Here is a 17,122-nt window from a genome sequence, read left to right on the forward strand (position 1 = left end):
ACTGTTAGATACTGTTAGTATCTCTGTATTGTATTTTGCAAAACATTTCTAGTTGCATCATTTGATTCTCATTCCGGGTAGTTAATCATTTACTCATTCAACAAATAAGCATTATTCAGCCATAACCGCACCCAACCAGTGTTTGAGATCCTGGGATGTGCTTAGGAACATATTGTTAATAAATATCCTGTTCCCCTTCATGATGCGTAGACCACACCACAAAAGGATAAATTAGCAATTAAATAAAACTTCATAAATAAGAGTTTAGTATGTTGTCCTGGGAGCTGACACATACTGATAGATACTATGTGGGGTAAGAGAGCCTCCCTAAGCCTGGTGAAGGAGACTGGGAAGGTGTCTGGGGTATGGAGAGAGGGGGTCTTCATTGAGAAGCCTTTGAGTGGGGCTGTCAGAGAGAAGGAAACAGGTGAAGAGATACTGGGGGAAAAAAGAATTGCAAACAGAAATCAGAGCTGGGGAGAAGCCCTATGGCTGAAAAGTACTAGCTTTGATGCAGATTTACCATGTAGGTAAGGTAGTTGGAGCAGAATGCAAATGGAGGTGAAGGAGGAAGACAGAATTGGAGGAGGGCTTGGGCTCAGGTCTTTGAGGGCCCAAGAGCTCAGCGTGAAGGGTGAAGGTTACACTAGACTCTAAGCCTACTGAGGGTCAGTGCAGTGGTACCACTGTCTGGGGCTTGAGAGGGTGTGTTGAAGATGAATGTGGGCGGGGTGGGGCGGGGCCAGCTGGGATTCCATAGAGAAATGAGTGCAGTAGGGGTGGAGTGCCGGCTGGCATTGCAGCAGCTAGAGATCAAGACTGGCTGGAGTCTGGAACTAGAAGTGGACAGTGGGATCAAAACCATAGCAAAGATGCTGCTTGGTCTAAGCAACTGAAGGCAAGGTGCTGCCATGCACTAGGTACAGAAACTTTTTTCTTCTGTTTTTAATTAGAGGGAAATATTTACCATGGTAGGGCCTGGAGCTAAGTTTTAGGCTGGGTTTTAAATGCCTAAGGAGTTCAAGTCAACAGTTACATATACAAAGGTATTGTTTGAAGAAAAGGGGAGTGGGGAAACAGGTATCCACAATACAGAGTCTTTAATGGCTCACCTTGGGTTGGTGACTGACGTCTTGCTAGGAGGTGCTGTGACATCACAGCAGTCAGGGACATCCTGTAGATAGGAAGGAGAGTCTCCATGGCAGGAAGGGTGGTCCTGGGACTCAGTGTATCTTTGGTTTCCCTCCCAGAACGATGGTTTCCCTGTCCCTGTAAACGATGGTTTCCCTGTCCCTATGAGTGGCTGGAGATGCCATGGAAGATGTCACCTCAGGCCAGTCATTGGTCCATTGGGGAGGGAGCTCTACAATGGGCTAAAGAGCCTTTGTTCCACCCAAGATCATGCACAGAGATGGCTTGTACGGTCTGTGAACTGTCCACGGGGTCATGTAAAGACCTGTCACCTCATAAATGAGAGACAGAGCAGAGACATATCTGCATATGACCAATCAAAAAATAAATCCAGAAAGAAAGCTGTGTCGATAACAGGATTAGAAGTAACCATTTCAGCCACAAAAATACCCATGGAAAAGAAGAAAAAAAAAAAAACCATCTTGAATTTCAAAGTAGAGTCGAAGAGGAAGTTTTTGGTAGAATACCAAGATGAGGATAACAGAATTTGTCAATAATTTCTGTAGGGTTGGCATTTCAGAACTTGACATTTTAACATTTGTTTAACACCTATTTCCCACACATAGATACAGAGAGGCATGACAGGAAGTGAGCCGTCAATGACCTCTAAAGGTTTTGTTAGGAAGACACAGAATATTTTACTTTAAAAATCATTTAAATATCATTATTGTTTCATCATTTTTACATAGTATTTAAATAAGAGCAAAGTTCTGGCCACTCATCAATGATAGCCTCAAATGTTGTATCCTGCATAGAACCCACATCCGGAAGCTGAGCCTGGGTGAGGAAGAATAATATTCGATTGAGGTCTTAACACTGGTGTCCTGTGGAGAGGCAGAAAGCAAGAACAATTTTCCTTCCCAGATTTATCACTGTGAGTGAATGGAGCTTGAATGGAAAGTCATCTTTCAATCAGTTACTTATCCATTAAACCCTGAACGAAAGTCTAAAATTCTGCGACATTCTTGCCTGTTTATATGTTGAAGATTAAATTCAGGACAGTGAATAAGATAGCCAAATGCTTTACAACTAACCTACACCCTCTGACTTTTTTTTTTTTTTTTGAGGTAGGATCTTGCTAGAGAGCCCACAGCTGCCTCTGCCTCCTTGATGCTAGGATGACAGGCATGCAGCACCACCAATGCCAGAGCACAGGCTTCCTTTTAAAAATTAACCCAGAGGCTAGAGAGCTTGCTCAATAGTGCAGAGCGCTTGCTGCTCTTACAGAGGACCAGGGTTTGATTCCCAGCAGCCACATGGTAGCTAACTACTCACTGTTCATAACTCTAGTTCAAGGGGATCCGGTATCCTCTGCTGACCTTCTTGGTGCACAAGCACACATGGGGCTCATACCCGCAAGGAAATAAATACTATAAAAACACTATCTAAACAGTGAATCCACAGACAAAGGGATCTAAGATTGGATGATACTGGAGTGAGAGTCATGACTTTCGAAATCATTGAGAACTGGTTAAAACATAAAGGGGAGGGGGGCTCGAGAGATGGCTCAGTGGTTAAAATTGCTCCAGAGGACTGGGGTTCCGCTCCCAGCGCTCATGTTGGGCAGCTCACAGCTGCTTGCGTTCCACTCCAGGGGGTCTGACAACGTCTCCTGGCCTCTGCTGACACTTGCACTGATGTAGCCTTCACATACGGAGACATGTACATTTAAACACACAGTAAAATAAAATAAAATAAAAACAGCAGGGCAGAAGGTAATTGAACGTAGCTGTAGGGAATACAAACATATAAAGGAATGATCCTGAACATATTAATCCAGAAAAGGAACTAAGCCTAAGTTGGAAGAGACATGAGGCAAAATAATGAGAGAGAACGAAGTAAAGGAAAATTAAGAAGAAAAGATTCTGAATTATGGATCTCACTAGAATAATGTAAGGTTATTTTGAGGCAACCTGATTTCTATGCCAAGCTTTGTGGCACACATCTGCAGGCAGGACACTGAGGCAAAAGTTTGGGGATAACCTTGGCTACCAAGGGAGACTGCGCCTCAAAAACAAAACAAACAGAAATGAATAGAGTTAGTACTCCCAAATCTCTTCATAGGGCGTGCTGAGGATGAAAGGTCAGTCTCGTTTCATCCTAGCTTATAACTGCGGAAACGCACCAAGGAAAGCTGGTTTGATAAGCCTGTTGCCTTCTCAGTCGCATTTCACAAAGTTGCACAGCCTGTGAACCAGCCTGGATCCGCTCAGTCCCAACTGAAGAATTTTCACAGTACAGGCCTGCAGAGTGGGCATTGCTGTGCTTGGCTGAAGCAGGGCACGGCCATGCCCCGGTCCATCCAGGCTCCTGGTGAAGCGCAGCACGTCTCCTGAGTGGTTTTAGAATTCCTCACTTCTAACAGCCGCAGCAAGATCAAGGAGACCCCTGGGAGTCCAGTTTCCAGGCCTCGCTTCCGTCATGGGTGGCAGGATGAGCGGGGTCGTGTCACAGACAAAGAAGTAGGGCCTGAGAATGCCGGAGAAGAGATGTCTGAACGTGTAGATGTAAGACCAGTTTGTGACGTTGTAAAAGGAGATTTCCCCGGCTTCGTAGTCCAGAAAGATGCCGATGCGGCGAGGTCTCTCATCTTGGAGCACGGGCACCGAGGGAGAGGACAGGACCATGTACTCGCACCCCCTCAGCAGCCACATGGCCCAGACGCCGTTCTCTGGCGACGGTGTGGTCTCCCCCTTTCTCAGCACCGAGTCTTGGCAGATGCCTAGCCCCCACTCTGCTCTCTCCCCCACGATGACTTCCCAGTAGTGCCTCCCGGAGGAGAAGCCCTGCAGGCCCAGGATGCAGGGCCACGTGTCAAAGCGCTCGGGGTTGCTGGGGACGTCCCTCCAGACCTCCGCGTCCTGCACGCTGCGCAGGTCGGCCGTCAGGAGCAGGCTGGGGTGGGCAGTGGCCGGATCCAGCTTCACGTCCACTGTGGAGAGTTTTGCAGAGCACGAGAATGAGCAGAAAGACCTAGAAAAATCTTTCCTCCCCTCCCTCCCTCCCTCTCTCCCTCCCCCTCCCTCCCTCTCTCCCTCCCCCTTCCTCCCTCCCTCCTTCCCTCGCTGCCTTTCTCCCTCCCTCCTTCCTCTTTTATTATTTATTTGTTTGCTTGTTTGTTCGTTTATTTTTCTACTGTACTGAGGATGGACCCTAGGGCCTTGTTTAGAGGCCCTGAGCGTGAGTTCCAGTTGGTGAAAACACAGGCACCCCAATCGTCCTCATACAGTTTCTCATTTCTCTCATCCGGAAACGCTGAGCCTGGCAAACACCTTGATTTTGGGCTCACAGAACTCGGCTGTACGCAATGGCCCTTCCACACCCTTGCCTCCCAAATGCCACAGAGAACCCATTGCTGTGTGTGCGAACAAAAAGAAAACTATCAGAATGTGTAGCCTCCAGACAGCTAACCCCACAGAGGTTCCTGGGAGGAGGAGTCGCTCGGTTTGTGGGTAGGAAGGGGTGGGGATGGGACAGAAGCTGAACCTCTTTTCCTTGCTCCCTACTCGTCTCTTCTGTCTGCCTGTGTGTCTGTCTGTCTGCCTGTCCCCCTGAATCCTCTGTGATTCCTTCACAATAAATAGCCAAGTGGTGTTTACCTGCATTCTGTAAGCTAGCCTAGCAAATTAATTGTATTAATTGGTCTTGAGGAGGGTCAGTTAACAGCCGGTCAACCAGAAGTAGAGGCCAGGACCAGTCAGCTGCATGGCATTCTGCCAGTCATCTAAAGATGAGTTGACACCTACACTCCTGGAACACTTCTATAAACAGAAAGGGACAGGGTGCTACCAAACTCATGCTTTGGAGCCAGGATCACCCTGATGCCAAACCCAGAGAAGGACACAACAGAAAACTTCAAACTTCCGTCATAAAAATGGATGCAGAAAAATTTCAGTAAAATACTTCCAAGCCAAATTTAAGGGCAGGATAAAAAACGTCATATTCCATTGTTAAGTTGGTTTCATTCTAGCTATGAAAAGGTGGTCCAATCTACACAGATCATTATACGTAACCCAGCTGTGTTGGCTAGTCTTATGTCGACTTGACACAAGCTAGAGTTATCTGACAGTGAGAGCCCACCTGAGAATGAAAACAACTGTAAAAGAAAAACAGCTGTGACTATTCCCATCCTTGAATTAAAGCCAGAGGCAGGTAGCTCTTGAACGGTAGGATGAACTGCTCCGAGATAGCCTTAAACTGAAGCCAGAGGCAGATAGCTTTCAAAGGGCAGGATAAACTGCTCCGAGATAGTTTTTAAAAAAAATAAGCACAGGGTGAATTGTTTTGAGAAAACTCACAAACGGCCCAAAACTGCAAACAACTAGCTGTAAACTATCTTCATGCTATTCTTGCTGATCAATCAATGTATAGAGCAAAAGTGGTCAGATTTTTAAGTATAAAAACCCTGTGCTTTGCATGCTCGGGGTCATCTCCTGCCTTTGGAGGGGCGACCCTATCGCGATTGGAATAAATAAATTAAAAAAAAATCTTGCTTTTGCATCGAGTTGTGGTCTGTGGGAGTTCCTGGGAAGGGTGCAATCTTAAACTCCTGAGCTGTGAGACCCCAGGTCTTACAACAGGAGGAAACTTGAGTTGAGAAAATGCCTTCCTAATATCTGTCTTATATTTTTGGTTACAAAAACTAGCCTTTAACAGCTGAGGCATCTCTCCAGCCCAGGCATTTTCTTAATTAGTGATTGGTGGGGGAGGACCCAGCCCATTGTGGGTGGAGCCATTCCTGGGCTGGTGGTCCTGGGTTCCATAAGAAAGCAGGCTGAGCGAGCCAAGCCATGTGAAGCAAGTCTGTAAGCAGCACCCTCCATGTCCTCTGCATCAGCTCCTGCCTCCAGGTTCCTGCCCTGCTTGATTTCCTGTCCTGACTTCCTTTGTTGGTGAACCGTGATGTGGAAGCATAAGCAGAATAAACCTTTTCCTCCGCTGCTTGGTTTTGGTCATGAAGCTTCATCACAGCAATAGTAAGCCTAAGACAGCCGTACATACATAGACCCAAGGAAAGAAATCACATGATAATCTCAATGGGCACAGGAAAGACCTTTAACGATGCTGAATATCCCCTCATGATAAAAGCCATGGAGAAACTGGGAACAGAAGAGATTCACCTCAATATAATAAAAGTTATAAGATAAGAACAGCATCTCCTTTAAAGCTGGGATGACACAGAATATGCACAGTTCTCACTGTGCAGTGTTTTAGGTCTTATCCAGAGCAGTAAGACAAGACAGAAAAAAAAAAATTAGAGAACAAATTTGAGGAAAGAAATTAAATTATTCATACGAAATATGGTCATATACTTAAGAGACCCTCAGGACTTTACCAGAAAACTTTAGATCTGATAAACACTTTCGGCAAAGCAGTAGGATTCCCAACCCACATACAAATATCAAGATCATTTCTGTCTACAAACTGATCTTGATGAGGAAGTAAAACACCATTCATGATGGCTTCTAAAAATACAAAACAAACCAATGACAATAAAATAAAAGTACCCCCCCCAAAAAAACCTCTCTGAGACTGAACTATTCAAGGAAGGAGAGAGCTTCTACAAAGCACTGAGCTTCCTTAAAGCACTGAGGGAGGAAACTGAAGACTCTACTGGGAGATGGAAAGACCTCCCTGCCTGTGGATTATAAAAATAGTAATGTTACCTAAACCGTTGTACAGATTACACTGATCCCAATCAAAATCCCAGTGTAAATCTTAGAAATAGGAAAAAAATCAATCCTAAAATTCATATGAAAGCACAATGGACGCAGAGAACTCAAAAAGAGCAATGTTGAAAGTATCATAATACTTGATCTCAAACTGTACCACAGAGCCATAGTAACAAAATCAGCGTGGTGTTGATACAAAACCAGACACGTATAACGGTGGAATAAAAGAGAGGACGCAGGGGTAAACTCACACAGCTACAACCAAGTGAGACGCAACAGAAACGCCAGAGTCATGCATTGGAGAAAAAAGTCTCTTCAGCAAATGGTGCTGGGGAAACTGGGTATTCAGACGCAGAAGAATGAAGCTGGATCTCTATCTCTCATCTGATGCAAAAATCAACTCACAATAAATAAGACCTTAACTGAAGACCTGAAGCTCTGAAACTGGTTGTGGGAAATATCTATCATCTATCCAGATTAAGGGTATGAAAGCAAAGGTCGTAAAGAACACACAAATGTCATAAAGAACCCATTACTGAGGATGGAAAGATGGCTCAGCGGTTAAGAGCAGAGTGCTCTCATAGAGGGTCTGAGGTTTTCCCAGCACCCACATAACATCTTATAACCATGTGTAACTCCAGTCTCAGGAGAGCAGATGCCTTCTGGCCTGTACATACATGGAGCAGGCAAAACACTCGTATATAAAATAAAAATTAAAAAAAAAACTTTTTTAAAAGAAAGAAACCCATTATTTTGTATGCTTACTTTTTTTTTTTTTTTTTTTTTTTTTTTTTTTTTTTTTTTTTTTTTTTTAATGGAGCTTTTTTCCTTCAGCAATACAGGCCACAACCTGCTTGGTACAGAAAGAGTGTCAGTGTTATAGGTGGGCTGTCAGCCTGATTCCATCTCTGGGCTGATCTTGTCAGAAAGGAGGTTAGATTCCCAGCTGGAGAACCCACTGGGGCATTGGGCAGCTGTTGGAGAAAAGAATCTAACACATTTTGGTGACCAAAGGTGCTAGAGTCATTAAGAGAACAGGAAGAAGAAAAAAGATAGTTCTTATTTTATTTGTCCTTTTCCTTAATGACAGACACCAAGGCAGAGGTTAAGCTCTGGGTCCCACAGTCCACTCATGACAGCATGCTCTCACGTGAGCCGCTGCTGACTTTCAGGCTCTGTCTGTGACCACTGTGTGCCATCCCTAGTCAGCTGCCCTCACAGCCTGGCCCAGGCATCAAGGTTCTGTCTACAAATGCAGCCACACTACGGGTTAAGAATAGGACAGAAGCCTCAGAGCCAGAGAGGAAAAGATGAATTTAACAGCTGAGTCTGTGAACACACACACACACACACACACACACACACACACACACACACACACATCTTAATTTATCTTTTATATGTGAAACATAGAAAGAAACTGAGAGTTTTTCTTTCCCCGGTTCTGGCCCAGACTCATTTCCTGTGACCTATTCCTGTCCCCCGCTCATTTTGCAGAGTGGAGGGCAGTGGGCCTGAGGACCTGGCTGCCTACCTTGGAATTTCCTCAGCATCTCCCTCATCCCGGGGATGCAGCACACAGTCTTCAGCTCCATGGGGACAGCCTCCGGTTCCAGCCGTGTGATAGCTTCGCTTCTGGAAGCATGCAGAGCCCACAGGTGTCAGTGTGGTCACTGGGGGAGTCCCCCCCCCCCGCACTCTCCCCTCCCCAAATTCAGAAAGGAAACATACCGGGTCAAGACTCCTCTCGCTCCCTGGAAGTGAAAGACATAGGTCAGAGCTCTGACTGTTCTCTGAAGTCAGACTGATTGCACACAGAAGAAGCCACCAGAAACATTTGGAAATTGCTAACATCCAAGTTGAATCTTCAGGGGACAACAGACGCCTGCTATTTACAGTTGTTGTGTTTTTGTTTTTTTTACGCTTTACCACGATCAAGGGTCTCACTGACAAAAATCAGTCACAATCAGAACAGACTCATGCTGTACGAAGTTTATGTCCATTCCCTCCAATTGTCTCTTTTGATGCTTTGTGAATAATGAAGATAGAACGAGGGAGGGGCATCAAAATATTTGAAGGATTCTTTCTGAGGTATAGACACACACACACACACACACTACCCTCAATGCCTTTGTAAGAGAATACTAACTGTCTAATTCTTCGAACCACCACAGCAAAGCTGATCATTTAATCTACACCAATAAGAAAGGAAGCCATTAATATCTGGCAGCATTTTCTTTTTTAAAAGATATAACTATACATATACATATATATCATATACATATATATGTATGTATACATGTATATGAATCAACATATAACGTTTTGTAAACATTCATGTGTCATTTAGGTTTTCCTGTTAGGTTTGTTTTTTTTTTTTTTTGGTAAGCATACAAGGTAATGGGGACCCGTCTAGGGTCCCCTTTGATCCTCATGTCTTCTATATCAGTTTTTACACTTTTGCTTAGAGCCAGCATCCTAGGTGCTAGTATCTGAGTGGCAAAGTCCCTCCTCTGGCCCTTAGCTCCACACCTGCCCCCTCCCCTGGAGCTGTGTCTCACCTCCAGCAGCCCCAGGGCTGGCCGCTGGCTCCTCTCCTCCAGCTCTTGAGCCAGCTCCTTCAGGGCCTTGTTGTGCTGCACCAGCCTGTTCTTACTGTCACGCAGCTGCTGCAGGGTTGCTCGCTCCTCCTCCTCCAGCCGCCTCAGCTGCAGCTGCTCCTCCTGGGCCAGAAAACCCCGGTGCTTCTCAAACTCCAGCCTGAAGCGCTGTCTCTGCATCTCCACCTTCTCCTGAGGGGACACGGCAGGCTGAATCTCGGAGGATGATGTGAGGTGCTGCCGGGGACCCCTCCTTTCAAGGGCAGGACAGTGGAGCCGGGAAGGCATGCCCAGAGTCCGTCCTCTCTGCTGCCCACCCTGTGAACTGGCTGTTGGCTGCATTCTAACAACATGCAGAGGCCAGAGACCATCTGTATGAGGGGAGCCTGGCAAAGCATCGGTTTGAAGGAGGCTGCTGGACCTGGGATCTCTATTTGACATAGATACACATTTCTAGGTACAAGCTTCAGTGTCATATGTGAAATAGTGACGTGTGGCAGGGGCGGGGCAGTGACCATCTGCCCATGTGTGAACAGTGTCCGGCACAGGGTCAATACTAGTTATCTACTAGTGACAACAGAGCGATGAGAGAAACTTGAACCCCAGCACTGAGGTCACAGGCACGTACTAGCAACACTGAATTTTTGCTGTGACTGATGGAGATCTGAAAGTAGGTCCCTGTGGAGGCGTGATGAGCACCCACCAGCTTCCCAGTCCCGGATGCCCTCTACTGCATGATAATGGTACTTAAAACACTCTCTGCACAACCAAGAGAGAGCTAAGCATCTCTCGGGCACTGGATGGCTTTCACATTAACTTCAGGTTATTATCAAACTTCCCTTGTTGCCTGTGTCTCTCGTGGTCACGTGACCAACCGTAAACCATGCAGGAGCCCTTGTCTTCCAACAGGAATGTTAGCATCATGTCTATGTTAGCCCAGCCATTGAAGGGTCTAGCTGTGAGGAGCCAGGTCTTGGATATGGGATTCTGATTGCCTACGTCTGTGGGCAGGCCAAGATTGGGAGCAAGCAACTTGAATTATAAGCCTGTGTATCATTAATTTGAGGACCAGAGTTTTAACTTCACCCATATTGAACACGGTGGTGAGAATGAAAAAAGAACTTATCCTATCAGAAAAATGTGGAAACAGAACAATTCTTAAGGGGTGAAGGGGGACTATTTGTTATAAAGGACTGTATGTTCAGAGAAAACAAGAAGGAAAGATTTAAAAATATACAGAAAAGGTGATTTGTAGAAGGAGGAAAATAAGAATATATCTTGGATTTCATGCAACACTGAATAAAAATATGCTCATGACTTCTTTTCTTTTTCTTTCTTTCTTTGTTTTCGTTTTTCAAGGCAGGGTTTCATGGCGTAGCCTTGACTGTCCTAGACTCGCTTTGTAGACCAGGCTGGCCTCGAACTCACAGAAATCTTCCTGCCTCTGTCTCCCTGAGTACTGGGATTGCAGGCGTGGTCCACCACGCCTGGCTTTAAGCCCAGGATTTCTAAGTTTCTCAGCCTGACACCATTGAGAGTCGGCCCTGGCCGCTCTCTGTCACAGGTGCGGGTAGAATCTTGAACACACGGAAGCACGTGTGTCCGGCCCACAGCCCGTGGCTCGCTGCATGTGTGTTAGGACAGCTGTGAATGCCGCCAGACACATTTGTAAGTGACAGTGTTGTCTCCGTGTCAAAGGGTGGCGACTCACTCCCTTTACAGTGCTCAGCACCGCTCCTGACTCTGTCCAGTAGGTGGCGGCAGCGTGCGCCAATGGTGACTCCTCTTGAGCTACCCCTGGTTAAGAAGCTCTGTGTCTGCGGGTATGCAAATGAGATGCATAAACAATAAAAGGGCTGGTGGGGTGCAGAAGAGAATGGTGGGTGGATGCCTGCACACAGCTGTTTGTCCTTCTGTTGCCATGGCGGTTGCCATTCTCTGTACTCTGTCACACACGTTGCATATTTTTAATTCATATCACAGATCGGCTTGGGAATCAGGGACGGAGGTGATTGGGTTACAGCGGTGAGTTTGGCAGTAAGGCTCAGGCAGCAAAGCTACTTACTTATTAGGCAGACCATACCAACAGGACTTAAAAACGTACAGTTTGAGTCAGGAGGGCACTATGATACTTTTCTGGGGGAAATAAGGAGCTGGAACGGTGTGAGTTGGAACATGAGCCTGCCAGCCCCCTGAAGCCACAGCTCCGTCCTCACCTTCCAGATGACCGTCTTCTTCCCCAAGTTGGCCTCCTGCGTCAGGGCCTCCTCCATTTCCTTTCTCACAAGTTCCAAAGCCACTCGGAGCATCCTCTGTTTGGGGAGACAAGATCATTGCAAATGTGCTCCCTCGGGTCTTTAAAGTACAAAGACCAGCTGAGGAGTCCCTAACTGACCTCCTGACTAATCAAATTCAGCAGATACCTCGTCTGGCGCAAGGCACCAAGACGTGCCTAAAAATTTCTCATTACGTCACTTTTCCCAATCGTAAAACAGGACGTTCCGATGTGATGTGAAGAGATAAAGAGCAGAACACAAATAAAGTGTGATAGTATATTTAATGGTGAGAAATAAAGTGATGATAACTAGTGTATTTATAAAATATAATGCGAATTTTGAAAAAAAATGTTTACAACAAATATATATAAAAAAAACTATGTGGCAGCAGAAGAAATGCTGGCTGCTACTGACAGACTGAAGTATGATGAAACTTCTTATGTGTTGCTTAATATAAAAAGGGCTTCTTTTCACATTGATTTAGTGTGTGTGTGCATGTGGGCCCACAAGGGCCAAAGGCACATACGGAGGTCAGAGTCAATTTTCAGGAGACAGTTATCCTTCCATTATATGGGTTTGGGGACCAAACTCAGATTGTCAGGTTGCCAGCAGATGCCCCTACCTACGAGGAGTGGCGATAACGCAGCAGAAATTTGCATCTCCTTTCAGTGCTAGGCAACTGCAGGAGACACATGTGTATACTTGAGAACACACATGCTTTGAAGAAAAAAGACAGAACATATGAATCCCACCATAACAGTTACCCACTAAACAGACACATGATACCACTGTGTAGAATGTGCCTTTAAAAGGTCTCGGAACTCATGGTGGTGCCTGAAGAGACTGGTGAGATTTGCTTTGCCCAGCAGGTGGATTAAAGCTCCAAAGGAACCGTGAGCCCCACCAAGGAGGTGACAAACAGCACAGCAGGAGCGGGGACAACAGTGACGGGGCAGATTTCGCTGGATACATGTTTGGTTAGGATAAGAGCTGTGCACACTGAACGCAGGGCTACAGCTGATTGGTTGAGAGTTCTAAATGATATTTGTTTGGCATTTGTGGGGGGGGGGGATAACCCCTTCAGAATATTCATAGAAAACAGTAATCGGGAACGTCTCACTAGCCAAGCTCTGTGTGACACTTTCAGGACTTAAACAGGTGGGATCATAATTTTAAAATCTGACTGGGGAAACACCGCATGCCTGAATTTTTACAAAGTTAAGAAGCAAGCAGCCAAAGCGGGGGGGGGGGATTGATTCCCAACGGGTTGAGGAAAATACCCCAATTTATAATTTTAGAGAAACTAAACCCGCAAGCGTCTTTAGAAAGCTAGTGTGCCCCACGCGACTCCATGGTCACGCTGGCATCCCTGGTGCTGGTCGTTCAGGAAGAGGGAAACTTAAACCTACTTTAAAAAAAAAAAAAAAACGTGTCCAGCCACTTCCGAGGAAGGCGAGTGAGCAAGCCGCCTGCTGCTGCAGCCCAGATAACACACACCGAGGGAGGCCGGAAGCAGTAGGAAACCCCTCCTTGGAGAGGCGTCTGCGCTCGGCCAGGGGAGAGCCACAGGCCAGGCTGGATGTAGCAGATGCTCATCCACGTGAGTGTGAGCGAGTAAGGACGGGGAGGAGACCCGGGAAGGAAGGCGCTTGGGAGTTACTTCGTTACTATTTACGCAGCGGGGGACCTTTCGGCTCTGTCTGGAGCTCGGCCCTTCCCATTCCTACATCCTCTGCCCAGTGTCTTCCCAGTGCCCGCGCGGGGACCGGAGCGGCGGCCGGCTCACCTGGTAGCGGCTGGCGGCCTCCTGCAGAGGCTCGGTGCGGTGGCTGCGGTGCTCCGGGCTGGTGTCGCAGACCCAGCACAGCACCGCCTGGTCTTCCTCACAGAAGCGGTTCAGGTCCTCGCCGTGCCTCGGGCACTGGCGCGTCCCCGCGTGCCCCGCGCCCAGCCCCAGCTGCCGCACGCTGTCCACCAGGCTGGCCAGCTGCCGGTTGGGCCTGAAGCTGGCAGGCCTGAAGGGACTCCGGCACTGGGGGCAGGCGTAGACGCCGCCCTGGGCGCTGTCCGACTTCTCGCAGAACTCCGAGATGCACCGCAGGCAGAAGCTGTGGCCGCAGTCCACGCTGATGGGGTCCTGCAGGAAGTCCAGGCACACGGAGCACCGCGCCTCCTCCCGCAGCCGCTCCCCGGGGGCCGCGGCCATGGCCCCGGCCGGTGGCAGCACCTCCGGTTGCCCTAGCTGTCCGCACAGAAGGGAGGACACCCAAAAGGAGGGGAGCAGGCCCTTGCTGGGGGTGTTATCGCCTGGGCTGGCCCGGATCCAGCAGCCAAAGGAAGCCACTCCTGGTGACGGCAACAAGTCCAGCGACTGCCACCTCCTCAGAAACCCAGCAGCCCCTTTCTGATTTTTTTCCATTCCTTCTCTCCCTAGCTTTATTTGAGTTTAATCAATGCAGTGCTTGTGCCTACTTAACTCACATTAGAGGCGATTGAAATAGGCACCGTTTTGTGGTATGGAATAGAATCCATGGCCTCATATAGCCAGCTAAGTTCTACCACGAAAGGGCATTCTCCAGGCCTCTTTTGCCCTTTAATTTTGAGACAGGGTTCTACCTCATTTGCCTAGGCTGGCTTTAAATTCACTCTGTAGTCCAGGCTGGCTTGGAGCTCACTCTGCCACCCAATCTGACTTTGAACACCTTCATCTTCCTGCCTCAGCCTCCGAAATAGCTGGAAAAATAGGAGTGAACCATCAAGGCCAGCAAGGTTGCCCACCCCCGGCCCCCACAAAAATTATTTAAAGCCTGCAAGATGGCTTTGTAGGCAAAGATGCTTGCCATCAAGCCTGATGACCCGAGCGTGCATGTGCGCACACACATAAACACACACACACACACACACAGTTCCCTGAAGCATGTGGACTTAGGGCTAGCTCCCGAGTCTGTCTCCACATAACATATTACACAGAAGTCGGCTCCGGGTGGTAGGCCTGCGAACAGGGCAAACTCGGAAGCGAGCCCGTCTCTTAGGAGTCCCTCAAGCCCCTGTCAGCCAGTGTGGCACACACTTGCCCTCCTTCCTCTCATACTTTGCGAATGGCACCATGGACTTCTCCTGCTGTAATCACTATTTCATTTTGCTTCCTCCCCCCTCACTAAATGAGATTCTCTGTTTTCAGAAATAAACTATCAATAGAAGGGAAGATGGGTATGGAAATGGCAGGTGTGCAGCCCAGTGTGACTGGGAACCCTGTACTTAGGTGCCCTCCTGCCCAAGGAGGCCCGAGGAGGTGTAGGGTCCTCTAGAGCTAGAGTTATAGGTGCTTGTGACCCACGTGACATGGGTGCTAGGAGGGAACTCGTGTCCTCTGCAAGAGCAGCAGGTACGCTTAACCACCGAGCCGTCTCTCCAGCCCTCTGGAAGGAACGATTTTGAATCCAGCCCATGAACGCTGTACCTGTTGACGGGATTTGGAGGTAGGGGTGGGGCTCCAGTTGGAGTAAGGTGATTTCATAAGAGGACGTGTTGTGACTCGGGCCCAAGAGAAGGCAGGACCAGGGTGAACATGGTGGTGGTGGGGTTAATGGCTGTCACCTGAGCACTTGTGAGTTTGTTTGGTGGCTGGCGCCCCTATGCACACCCATCCATCTGTCTCTGGCATACTCGTGTTTGTGGGAGTGTTAAGCCTCAGAGGCAGTGTTGGGTACTAAGGCACAAGAAGGCTGGAGATTGGACCTCAACCCTCTAGGAGCCTTGTGCTCAGTTGGTGGAAACCAGCTGAGAATCAGGCAAACACAAAGACAAATACCGATTAGGAGAAAGGTGTCTTACTAGCCCCGTAGGAACACAGGACTCTAGCACACAACCCTGAGGTTGGACCTCGAAGGAGGGTCTCTGAGCTAACAGGAGATGAGTGGGGACAAGCTGGCAAGGGGAAGCCCCTGTTCCAGGCTGTGTAGCCCCAAATATCCTGTGCGGAGGGTCTGGCTGCTTCCAGATTACTAAGAAGCCTCCCGGAAGGCTGTCTCTGACAAACAGTAGCAGATAAGCTTGCAAGGAGTGGCCAGGCTGGTGACTCAGGACCTGGCATGCTTCTTTAGAATGAGACCAATCTTGGCGTGGAGCTGTGATGGGGTACAGGGTCAAAGTGCTCCTGAGGCCGTCTGTCTCGGGTTAAGTGGATCATTGAAACAGATTCTTCAGAACTAAATGCAGAAAACATTAAAGACGTGACATCAGAGAAGGAAGTAAAAGGCTTAGGGAGAGCAAGGTGAAGCTATATATGAGAGCCGGACCTTGCTGAGCGGCTTGGGGTAGACTGAGTCTGTGTCCCATGCTGACTTTCATCTCACATACAAGGATGATGGTGTTAAAACCGTTCTCTCTAGTTCTTCAGCGTATTAAACAGGTACCACAGGCTTAACAGAGCTTTGCCACATGGCGTCTATGTGCAATTGAAGAAAAAGAAAAGAAATTGGACTATAAATGGAAGGATGAATCAGAATCTAGCTGTGTTACTACAGAGGGGTTTTCTCCCCAACTTTGTTTGCTGCCGTAGCCCCGAAACCTTACAGAATGATGGGAACATATGGCTACTCAACAAATACCAGCAGAATAAATACGAAAGTGGACGATCAGAATCAACACAGCCAATCACAGAGGCTCTACAGGGGAAGGGTCCAAGGGTGGTTTTCGACAGGATCTATGACTGTTCTTGCTCCATGTCTTCATCACTCAGACAGATGCTGGCAGCATCTGACCGCGACACATCTGACAGAAAAATATACCAGGCAAATGTCTGGACCTGCTGTTCCTAGGGCTCACCTGAAGCCAGACTTCCCTACCTAGGAGGCCAATGAGAAGTGTGGAGGACAACACACTTTGGGACGTTTGAAAGCATTAGGATAGTTTTACAGTTGCTGGACTCAAACTGTTTTCCCTCCCATGCTTGTAGGCTAGGTCTGAGAGTTGCAGCATCATTCTTTGAAAGACAAAGTGTAAGTTATAGTGTGTGTGTGTGTGTGTGTGTGTGTGTGTGTGTGTGTGTGTCACAAATGGTCCTTGGTCATTGGTACAATTCAATGTACCAATGAATGTAGATTGGTACACATATCATATGGAGGTCAGAAAACAACTTGTGAGAGTCTGTTCTCTCCTTCCTCCATCTGTGTTTAGGGGATCAAACTCAGGCTGTCAGGCATGACAGCAAGTACTTTTACCCATTGAGCCATCTCATTGGCCCCACTATTCTTGAAATTATAGGAAATTCTCTTATGGGACACCCGTCCAGGTAAGTGGTGGACAGAACTGAGATGAATTATAGTATAACTGCGGTGTCTGGGAGGGCAGCCCCAGCACCCTCTAGCTCTCTAGGGGTAAG

The 17,122-nt window shown here is 47.6% G+C and overlaps 1 protein-coding gene across 1 annotated transcript; it reads right to left on the reverse strand.

The window, feature by feature from the left end:
- Positions 1 to 3,533: 3,533 nt before the first annotated feature.
- On the reverse strand, positions 3,534 to 13,945 carry Trim58 (tripartite motif containing 58). The gene is made up of 6 exons (XM_055594416.1): positions 13,526 to 13,945; positions 11,680 to 11,775; positions 9,425 to 9,655; positions 8,595 to 8,617; positions 8,398 to 8,498; positions 3,534 to 4,123 (listed from the first exon to the last, which is right to left on the reverse strand). Exons 1-6 carry the CDS (start codon positions 13,943 to 13,945, stop codon positions 3,534 to 3,536), a joined length of 1,461 nt encoding a protein of 486 aa, XP_055450391.1.
- Positions 13,946 to 17,122: the final 3,177 nt, after the last annotated feature.

Source organism: Psammomys obesus, unplaced genomic scaffold, assembly GCF_907164565.1.
Source record: "Psammomys obesus unplaced genomic scaffold, mPsaObe1.curated_primary_1811, whole genome shotgun sequence".
NCBI classification, from domain to species: domain Eukaryota; kingdom Metazoa; phylum Chordata; class Mammalia; order Rodentia; family Muridae; genus Psammomys; species Psammomys obesus.

What these genes read in the sequence shown, in the direction of transcription:
- Trim58 (XM_055594416.1), bottom strand. Translation starts at nt 13,945, where the DNA reads ATGGCCGCGGCCCCCGGGGAGCGGCTGCGGGAGGAGGCGCGGTGCTCC. An exon ending in GCGAGAGGAGTCTTGACCCG is followed by an intron (nt 8,499 to 8,594) that starts GTATGTTTCCTT and finishes GCATGCTTCCAG; the next exon opens with AAGCGAAGCTATCACACGGC. An exon ending in GATGCTGAGGAAATTCCAAG is followed by an intron (nt 4,124 to 8,397) that starts GTAGGCAGCCAG and finishes AACTCTCCACAG; the next exon opens with TGGACGTGAAGCTGGATCCG.